General features: G+C 38.0%; 1 protein-coding gene across 1 annotated transcript in view; it reads right to left on the minus strand.

The window, feature by feature from the left end:
* The window catches only part of LOC107570622 (rho guanine nucleotide exchange factor 40-like), a 39,351-nt gene that overhangs the window by 6,469 nt on the left and 21,820 nt on the right, over positions 1-11,062 (minus strand). Inside the window, exons 15-21 of the mRNA XM_016256874.1 lie at positions 10,708-10,827; positions 10,420-10,611; positions 9,118-9,618; positions 6,023-6,226; positions 4,138-4,317; positions 2,975-3,155; positions 782-892 (exon numbers count right to left, since the gene is read on the minus strand). Coding sequence (XP_016112360.1) covers positions 782-892; positions 2,975-3,155; positions 4,138-4,317; positions 6,023-6,226; positions 9,118-9,618; positions 10,420-10,611; positions 10,708-10,827 — 1,489 coding nt within the window. The remainder of the gene's footprint in view (positions 1-781; positions 893-2,974; positions 3,156-4,137; positions 4,318-6,022; positions 6,227-9,117; positions 9,619-10,419; positions 10,612-10,707; positions 10,828-11,062) is intronic.

An 11,062-nucleotide genomic window follows, 5' to 3' on the forward strand; every position in this document is an offset into this window, starting at 1 on the left:
AAAATTACAGGCCTCTCTCATCTTTTTAAGTGGGAGAACTTGCACAATTGGTGGCTGACTAAATACTTTTTTTCCCCACTGTATATGTGTATACATAGGCTTATTTTTGGGTGCATTAAAATTTCATATACATATAAAAGCCTATTTTTTAGCCAATTAAATTCAAAACCCTTGAACACTCATGTGATGATGGATAAAGTGACATCTGGTGGATAACAATGAGTATTACATGCAGTGAAGAAGAACAGGAGGTTGTGCGTGTGCGTGTGTGTTATAGAGTGTGTGCGTGTGTGTGTCTGTGTGTGTGTGTGTGTGTGTGTGTGTGTGAGTGTGTGTAGAAAGAGAGTGTGTGTGTGTGTGTGTTATAGAGTGTGTGCGTGCGTGTGTGTGTGTGTGTGTGTATGCGCATGTGTGCGTGTGTGTGTGTTATAGAGTGTGTGTGTGTGTGTGTGTGTGTGCGCGCGTGTGTGTGTTATAGAGTGTGTGTGTGTGTGTGTGTGTGTGTGTGCGCATGTGTGTGTGTGTGTGTGTTATAGAGTGTGTGTGCACGTGTGTGTGTGTGTGTGTGTGTGTGTGTGCGCATGTGTGTGTGTGTGTGTGTTATAGAGTGTGTGTGCACGTGTGTGTGTGTGTGTGTGTGTGTGTGTGCGCATGTGTGTGTGTGTGTGTGTTATAGAGTGTGTGTGCACGTGTGTGTGTGTGTGTGTGTGTGTGTGTGAGAAAGAGTGTGAGTGTGTGTGTGTGTGTGTGTGTGTGTGAGAGTGTGTGTGTGTGTGTGTACCTCTGTCATTCAGGCTGAAGCTGGAGTCCAGGTCTGAAAGTTGAGCTCCCGTCACATCCAGTAGCAGCTTACTGGAAACTCCCATACACAGAGACTCCTTCAGACACAACTCTACACACACACGCACACACACACACACACACACACACACACACACACACTTCATTCAGTTACACTGGCCCAATAATATCTGGACAATTAAATCACATTTCAAATGTTCATCCTCATGTCTGAAGTCTCTGTGTGTTTAGATCAGCTGGTGTTTTTTTTAGTGAATGTATGAAGTCAGTTCTGCTAAAGTTCAAACAGGTCTAGAATATAATAAGCACGAACAAACAAAATGCTGACAATCTTCATATTCAACACAACATTATTAGACCAAGCAGATGTCTTTTTGTGAACATATGTGCTTGAAAAGAGTACTGGGCAATTTTTCTTTAAGATAGAAGACTTGTCATGTTATGTGTTTTGAGTATAGGAACACCACTAAACATGATGCTTAATTAACAAAACAGAATAAAATGGGTAGTAATGGGAGTCATTTAAAAGTCTAATTTGCATAAAGAAAAGACAAAAGTGCAAAGGCAAATCAATGCCTCAATGACTGACACGGTTTCATTTCCCATGATTAATTAATCGTTAATCACAAATTGGTCTTTTCCTAAAACTGCCCCCAAGACAAGATCCTGCAGAAAACACACAGACAGAAGATGTCTAATTAAACTGCCTTTTAGTGTTGTCTCAATTAGACATAAATAACTGGGTCAATAACGGCAAAGTATATGTATTTAAGAGCTCATTAATTAGGGAGGACGGGCACTTACTTAATTAAGCAGAACTTTGCAGTATTTCATTAATGGATTTTTGACAGTAAACTCTAAAGCTCAAGATGTTGAGAAAAAATGGAAAAATAGATAAATAAAAGTCAAAAACCTTAGTGCACTGCGTACTTAGACATAATCTGCATGCATCACACGTCCTATCTATCTATCTGTCTATCTGTCTGTCTGTCTGTCTGTCTGTCACAGTTGTGTACTGCATCATTACTGTGTCTGTTCCTCTTTCAGGCTTGAACTGATGGTAAAACTAATGACATTATTTACTGTCTATACATTTATTTTGAAAGCTGAAGCTGGCGATTATGGTAAGGGGCGTTACATTTCTGACGAGTGCTTGCAGTGTTCGGCCAATCACAGTGCACTGGGTCAGCTGGCCAATCAGAGCAGACTGCGCTTGTCGGAAGGAGGGGCTTTGTAGAAAACGAAGCGTTTGAGAGAGGCGGGGCATAGAGGACCTACAATAATGTACAGTATTTGAAAAATAATGTGTTTTTTGAACATTAAAGCATGTCAACATATTCTGTTACACCAAATACACAAAATAATGATCTTTAAAAAAGCATCATATGACCCCTTTAAATAAAAGGCCAGTTAAGTCACTTAAAGAGAGACAATTTCACGACTGTTTCTTAACACACTTTTAAGTGCACTTTGTAATAATGTCAAATTAAAAGTTTTACTTTACATTTTAAATCATTATGTTTTAATACTATTTTGTTGTGTTTTAAAGAACACTTATTCTGATGTGTTGACTAACATACTAAAGCACATGCAAAGTACTTGATTGTTATTTTAATTCTACTGTATTACTCAATATTCCATTTAAAGTTAATATAATTGTAACTTTATCCTTTCGAATGCGCACTTACAAATATACAAACAAGTTTCAATAGAAATGACATTAAAATATATTTTAGTTTATCACAAATGCTCGTCAGTACATCCAGCAACACATTTTAAACATATCTGAAAGAAAACAGAATTATAAAATCACATATAAATATGTACTTAAGTCCTACTTATTTGGGTCAAAGAAAGTTTTAAAATTTAGTTAAGGGCATTTACAATAAACGTAAACTATAATTAATTTTGATGCAATTAACATGCAATGAAGTGGCAGAAAACTTTACATAGTTTGCACTTTTAAAGTATGTTATTTTCATAATAAGTCCTCTTTTAAAAAGTATGCTGAAGTGTAATTCTTTTTCGCAAGTGGATTGAGTGAAAAGTCAGTGATAAATATAGTTATATTTGATTAAATACTGCCTCAAAAGAAAGTAATCAACCGAGAAAGAAGCACAGAGTAATAAGTCACAGGGGTGGTAAAGGTGTGAGGTCAAAGGTTGGTCCTGACCCGTGTTGTGGATGGCGTGAGTCCAGAGCAGCTGTGCGATGTCGTGGCTCCAGGTTTGTCTCTCCTGCACGCTGGAGGCCTGGAGAGTGAGACAGTCTCTGGTGCGGGACGCGTGTCTCACCCACACCTCAAACCTCAGTCCATCCTCGCCCACGCTCTGAGTGAGACCCATCTCACCCGTCTGAGGAAACACAGGCAGTCAGACGCTCCGAGAACAGATGTGTACACCATACTAACATACTACTCATGCTATGTTCACAGTGTGTGTCAGTGTGCACCCCGACGACCGACTACATTGAACACAATACTGTTTCCCACATATCCATGTGCAGATTAATGCATACAAATCCACATAATCAAATTGAGATGCCATTAAGTGTCAGAAATAATATACTCAAGTGTGAACTGAATGTAATGTTTTTGCAATCAATGGCAATTAAATGAAAATGTATTATAGTTTAAATTTCTATTAAATGCAGTTAGCTTAACTGACCCACTTAAATAGGACTTAATGCATATTAATATGTAATTTCATTATTCTATTTTCTTTGAAGTATGTTTAAAGTGCTGCTGCATGTACTGACAAGCATTTATGATAAACTAAAACATACTTTAATGGCATTCCTATTGAATATTGTATGCCATGTATTTAACACATTTGTATTGATGTATTTAAGATGTATTTAACTCACTACAGTTAAAATGATAATTAGGTGCTTTACATGTGCTTTAGTATGTTAGTCAACACATCAAAATAAGTGTGTTTCTTTAAAGCATGACACAAGATTGTTAAAACATGATTTTAAATGCACATTAAAGTAAAACTTTTAATTTAACATTGTTACAAAGTGCCATTTTTAGAAGTCTACTTAAGTGTATTAGGAAACATCGTCATGAAAGTGTCTCTCTTCAAGTCTTATGTGGCCTTTACTTTAATTTGAAGTAGACTACAAGTGAATATTAATCTCACAGGTCAGCCAGTGCAATATAAACACATCACCTCTGAGGTTTTTGTCTCATAATGCATACTAATGTCATTTTTTTTATAAATAGCAGGCTGTATACAGTAGTGTGCAGTACGTTAGTATTCCCCTCCGAACACAGCCTGTGTGTGAGTGTGTGTGTGTGTGTGTGTGTGTGTGTGTGTGTGTGTGTGTGTGTACCTTGATGCTGTGTTTGAAGCTGTACACACTGCATCCCTGGTTGGGTGTTTTGTGTTTGGTGAAGATGACATAGTTCTGATAGAGGAAGATGTTTCTGATTCCCGTTTTCTTCCGTCGGCCTCCACCGCAAACACACAGCTCACCCTGACGCACCAGATCTCCACGCTCCGCCACGGGGATCTGACACACACACACACACACACACACACACACACACACACACAACATCTACTGTACTTTCTGTTGTGAGATTCAATATGATATTGATGAAGGATGCATCGATATCATTGTGTCAACATCTACTGTACTTTCTGTTGTGAGATTCAATATGATATTGATGAAGGATGCATCGATATTAAAGTTCTGTAAGATAACAACTTTTGCTCCATTTAATTTAATAAATTAAGATTTTATTGATTTACCAGAGTTTTAATCCTTAAAACATTTAACACCCTAAGAGTGGAATAAACAATCCATTTCAATATACTTTTGCATGAAAAAATTACAGCTGTGTTGCTTATAAAAATAATATATAAAAAAGTAAAATTATGCAAAAACTATGACATTCTTAATTAAAAGTTTGCATTTTGGATACATAAAATGCTAGCTTTAGCAAAGACAAAGGAATTGGCCATATTAAAAAAAAATAAATAAATCAAATGTAGTTTTCACCACCATTATTTCCATCACAGAATGCAATTAAACACATAATTTTAGACGAGGTGGAAACTTTGTGGACAAATTAAAAGGCTTTTATTTTCATTTTCTCCAGCATGATTTGATGTTTGAAGTGCATCTTGTGCTTAAACGTAAATTTTATAATTACATTATTAAAGTATAAAATTAAGTATTTTAGTTAATACAAATTAATACAGTTAATTAATAGTTATGATATAATAATATCAAGAACGGTGAAATTTTACAGTTATTTCATTTTTATTTTTATTTTTTTTTACTATCACATACGATCACATCTTGAATCAAATACAAATGTTGTCCCATTGGACGATCTGGTGTTTCGATAAAGGTGAAGCATGTCATTTCTGTGACTTTAGAGGTACCAAACAGAACTGCTGAGAAAAGAGAAGAATTTTAGCATCTAATATACAATGTATATACATAAAAAAGCAAGCTGGCCAGTAACATTTCATTCACTCATCAAGGCACATTTTTGCTTGCATTCAGGGCTTGGCGAGTGTTAATTCTGGATCTTGATTGTAGGTTCAAACCACCGTGCATGTGAGCAAGAACTGGACCTGTAATGAGCACACTTTAATCAGCCTGCTAAATGAAAAATCTGTTTTTAAAGGATCATGAGACCACATTTGTTGAGACATTAACATATGCGTATGTGTTGCACATTATTAAAACAGTGATATCACACACAGTTATTTGTGCATTTGCATTTATGCATTTGGCAAGCACTTTTATTCAAGGCATATTTTTGCCAGTATATGTGTTGGTAATCACAAATCTGCTACCATTTAAAGCTACAGGAGCAGCATAATTATATGATTATTTATATACTATTAGATTAATATCTTGAATGAGCTTAAATCGTTTTATTTAGCAATAAAATACAGTATAGTTTCAATTGTTTTTGTCCATACAGAGAAAGTTTAATAATTACAGACCAACAGTTTGGAAAAATGTTACACGTGTACACTTTGCATGTATAATTTACTTTAAAAAAACATATTTGATTTCATGATAGTTAAACGTATCATGTTGTTGAGATCTGTTGTGCTTAACCCTTTAATTAGCATAAAGCTCAATCTGTTGTTTTCTTTTTGACCACCAGGTGGCAGCAGTGCTGTGGTCATGTGACCTCACAAAGACACACTGTAGACTCTGCTGTGAGTGAATGTGTTCTTTGAGTTCATACCGGACACCCTGTGATGAGATCACTGGCTCGCAGATCCTCTCCAAGCCGCTGGGCGTGTTTTAGGATGGAGAGGGCGGAGTCAGAGGTGGGGTTGAGACCGCCCAGTTCCTCCAGTGTCTGGCAGTACTGCTCCAGTCTCTGAACCGGAGTGGAGAGACACTGAGGAAACGGAGGAGCAGGAACAAGAGAAGAAGACAGCTTTGACTGGAGCGAGAGCCAGAGAGAGAGAGAGAGAGAGAGATTAAATAAACAGCTCATTATTTCCCACATCTAAAAAAATGGCACAGCTATCAAAAACACATTTACCACCCTGTGGGCAAAGACAAGTAGTTCAACATAAACTGTTCTACAGTACATTGAGCCAAGTATGGACAGATTAACTTACATCCAACTACATAACGTCGGTTTTGAAAATGTGGAGTTTTGCACATTTCTTAAGCTAAGACCTCAAATGATCAAAGTCACAAAGAGCAATTCACAAAGTATATGGCACTTCCCATAATTATAGCCTTGTGAAAAATAAGTTTGCTTAATTGTATTGAACGCATACTTTCAATCTTAAATACAAGATAGATCATGTAAAATCAATGAAATAAAATTCCACTTAAGTGATTAAGTAACACACTTAAGTACACTTTTAAAAAGCGACCTTTTTTAATAATGTCAAGTACATTTTAAATTATGGTTTTAATAATCATTTGTCATGCTTTGAAGTACACTTATTTTGATGTGTTGACTAACATAATAAAGCATGTATTGTAAAGTACTTAATTATCATTTTAACTGCAGTGTGCTATTCAATATTACATTTATTATATATTAGATGTACTAAATTGCAACATCATCATTACAAATGTGTAAATACAAGTATATTTAATTATACGGCATACAAGTTTTCATAGAAATGACAGTATATGTTAGTTTACCATAAATGCTGGTCAGTACATTCAACAGTACACACCATATTTCAAGACAATAAGAAATAATAATGAAATTGTGTTGCTAGTGAAAAAAAACATTTTACTTGAGAGGGTCAAAAACATTTGCTAATAGCATTTAATAATAATTTCAAATTGAGCGTTACATTCAGTTCATACATACAGCAGTATATTAGTTTAAAGTATATTATATCTGTATTAAGTACTCATTTTAAAAGTAAGTGAACTTTTTTTTGCAGGGGTATAAACTGAACTCTCATTACTTTTGCAGTAGAGGCACACATTTCATGCTTTTGCAGTAAAACTATTGGGTATGTGGGGAAAGAACTTAGCACAGAAAGCAGGTACTGTAGAATGCACTGAGGCCCTGTTTCATACTCTATTCGTCAAACGTGCCATACTGTTGTTTCACAGTAGAAAACGAAATGAAAAAGAGCGGAGCCTGCATCGACAAGCGCTTGAGTGAGAGGGTTATGAGAGAGCCGCAACTTAAGACATTTGACTGCCTGCGTATCAAATGGAGTTTGCATACGCTTTACAGGTAAGTATTAATTTTAACATACAATCTTATTCAGCTCAAAGAAACACACGCAGGACACCAAATTAACACTTGCCAAACAACAAATGTAAAAACTAGCTGTCTGATTGGCAACTTTGTTTTGATGAATTGCAACATATTAAATGGTTTAAAGTTGCGGTAAACAATTTCTGTGAAAGTGGATCAGACTGAGCACCAAACCACACTTACAGCCAATCAGCAGCAATGGACGTGTCCATCATGATGGGGGAGGTGCCTGTGATGCATGTTGGTGAATTCTGGGGTGGAGCTATCAAGATTTGGGGTTTGATCCTTTTGGGTAGGGATGTGATTGTTTTGGTGATTTTAAATATCAAGAGCGTTTCTCACTGCACCTTTAAATCTACATGTCCTTACTATATGTTCTGATGTTATATACGGGGTTGCAAAGGCATTGCTGTGAAATTGTTAGGGTGTTGCTAAGCAGTTTGTGGTGTGTTCTTAGTGGATGCTAGGGAGTTGCTAGAGTGTTGGTATACGGAGTCTGCTTGGGGGTTGCTAAGGGGGTTGATATGGTGCTGTGTGAAGTTCCCAGGGTGTTGGTAGTTGATTCCTAGGGGGTTACTATAAGGTTGATCGGGTATTCTAGATGGTTGCTAGGGCGTTTTGGGTGGATCCCAGGGCATTGAGATGTGGTTGTTGTTATGTGGTTGCTAACTGTTTTTAGAGTGTTCTGGGTGTTTGCTAGGTTGTTGCTATTTGGTTGCTAGGGCATTGTTATGAAGATTCTATTTGGGGTTTTGTCGGTTTCCAAGGTGTTATAGATGGTTCCCAAGGTGTGGCTAGCAGGTGTTAGGGTGTATGCGGTTTCTAGGGGTTTACTGAGCCAATTGTAATGCGTTATTGGTGGTTGTTAAGGAATAGATAGTTGCTAGGGTGTTTCTATGCATTTGTGAGGATGTTGCTAGGTTGTGGCTAGGGTGCTGTGGGAGGTTCTCATGGTGTTGATATGCAGTTTCTAGGGTGTTGCTGAGCAGTTTCTAGTGTGTTCTTGGTGGTTCCTAAGGAACTGCTAGATAGTTGGTAGGGTGTTGCTAAATCATTGCTAGAGTGCTGTGAGCAGGTTCCCAAGGTGTTGCGTAGAGTTATTATGCAGCTGCTACGGTATTCTAGATAGTTGCAAGGGTGTTATGGGTAGGTCCCAGGATATTGGTTTACAGTTACTGGAATGTGTCTATGCAGTTGTCAGTGGGTTCTGGGTGGTTGCTCGGTTGTTGCTATTTGCTTGTTAGGATGTTCTGGATGGTTCCCAGGATATTGCTATGCAGATGCTAAGGTGTTCCAAAGCAGTTTCCAGTGGGTTCTTGGTGGTTGCTAGGGAGTTGCTATGCAGTTGTTAGGGTGTTTTGGGTGGTTTCTAAGGTGTTGCTATGTGGTTGCTAAGGTGTTGTTAAGTGGTTGGTGTTTGCTAGGGAGTTGCTAGATAGCTGTGATGGAGTTATTTTGCATTTACTAGGTTGATTTTAGAGTGTTTTTTTGTTTTTCTCAGCTCATCTTCCGATAACAGGAGTAGCAAAAAGTTAATTTTGGTTGCTGAACTCATAACTGTGACTCCCTCACTCTAAAACATGCACACTTACATTTTTCTTGGCTGGGTGCAGCAGATTTTGTAGAAACTTCCCCCCTCCTGGATTCACCCCCTCTTTCTTCTTTTCCTCACCAATCTTGAGTGTTGAGCAGTTTTGTGGCCGAAAGAGAGACGCCAGTGAACCCCAGGACTGCAGGCCCACCTCTCCACCTCCAGGGCACCAGTCCGGCTCAACCTCCCCCTCTAAATCCCCCAGGCTGGACGTGCTGGGGGCAGGGGTCCTCCCTCGTCCCCCGGAGTCTGGCTCCTGACCCTGGGCCATTGAGGAGCCTCTTTCCGCCTGCAGGATTCGGCTCTTAAACTGAGCCAGAGTTTTCTGATAGCGCTCCAGAGTCTGGGACCAGAGGTCCAGCAAAGCCCCACCGCCCAGATCCAGCGCAAGAGCGCGAGCATCCTGGAAACGTGATGGAGGGATGGGAGGGAGAGAGGAGAGAGGGGAGGACGAGGAAGAGGAAGGAGACGAGGATGACACCACATCACACCACTGAGACGCCTGCAGAGCGAAGAATGGAGAGTTAGCCATGATCATTGGCATAAGTATGTGTATGTAGGGGTATGTACTCTGAATGTAAATGTCGTACTAATAGTTCATCCTGTTTCCTAATTACTCATAAATTAATGATACACTACCATTCAAGAGTCTGTGGTTGGTAAGATTTTTACTTTTTTTTAAAATAAGTCTCTTATCCTCACTAAGGCTGCATTTATTAGATTAAAAATACAGTAAAAACAGGATTATTGTGAAATGTTATCACAATTTAATATAACTATTAACTATGTGAATATATTGTAAAATATAATTTATTCCTGTGATCAAAGCTGAATTTTCAGCATCATTACTTCAGTGTCTTTCTTCCAAAATAAAATCTTACTGACCCAAAACTTGAATGGTAGTATAAGTCTGGTATCAGTGCTAAAACTGCTTTATCGCGTAACACTTGAGTTTAATGGGAAACTCCAAACTAATGTTCAAAAAAACTAATGTTCAAAACAGAGAGTTCAGACTCTAAATTCTGATTGGATAAACCACATTCAAAGCATATGAATACTGAAATCTACATTAATGTGGTAACTGTAAACAAATAAACTCTGTCTTATGTTCTTGCTTATGTTTAAGACACATCCCGCTCTGTTTTCGCATCACTCCATAGTTGCTCTCACGTAATGTAAAGTGGTCCTGTCTATTGCTGGCTGTAAAATTATATCTACTATATATAAACAGTAAAGAAATATCTTGTCCCATGGGATATACAATCATACAGTGGCCTTGTGTGTATATTTGTTTGTGCTTTACTTCAGTAAGTGTAGACAGCAGTCGCTGTGTGTTGTCCAGCTGTGTCCAGCAGTCTGACAGACAGTGAGACATGTCTCGCACTTTTTCCCTTATTGGAGGGAGTTTGTCCAGCACGGCTCTGAGACTGGGCCAATCCAGCTCAGACCAGTTCTCCACCTCTCCCAGCAACACCAGAGTCTCACTGTGAAGCTCCTATCACACATATAAATGACCAAACAACAAATGTGTGGGAATGAGGAGTGTCTCAGATCAGAGTCCGTCTCAGCAGTAGTCGTCAAACAGACTCACCATCGCAGACTCTCTGAAGCTCCTGAACTTGTGCTGTTTGAGTGACAGTCTGCTGAGAGACAGAGGAGGATGTTTATAGTCCTCGAGCTGCTGCTGTACGTGCTCTATGTTTCTGTCACACTGGAGCAAATACACACACAGAGAGAGAAAGAAACAAGAAGTCAATGTCATATGTGACGAAACACAGCACAACTATGATCAAACTCATAACTGTTCATTACATCCCTCGGGAAAATAATACTTCACCCAAAAATTTAAATTATTTTATTATGTACTCATGTCATTCCACACCAGTATTATATATATATATATATATATATATATATATATATATATATATATATATTTTATATAA

The sequence above is a fragment of the Sinocyclocheilus grahami genome, unplaced genomic scaffold (genome assembly GCF_001515645.1).
Source record: "Sinocyclocheilus grahami isolate Dianchi unplaced genomic scaffold, SAMN03320097.WGS_v1.1 scaffold1485.1, whole genome shotgun sequence".
Taxonomy (NCBI): domain Eukaryota; kingdom Metazoa; phylum Chordata; class Actinopteri; order Cypriniformes; family Cyprinidae; genus Sinocyclocheilus; species Sinocyclocheilus grahami.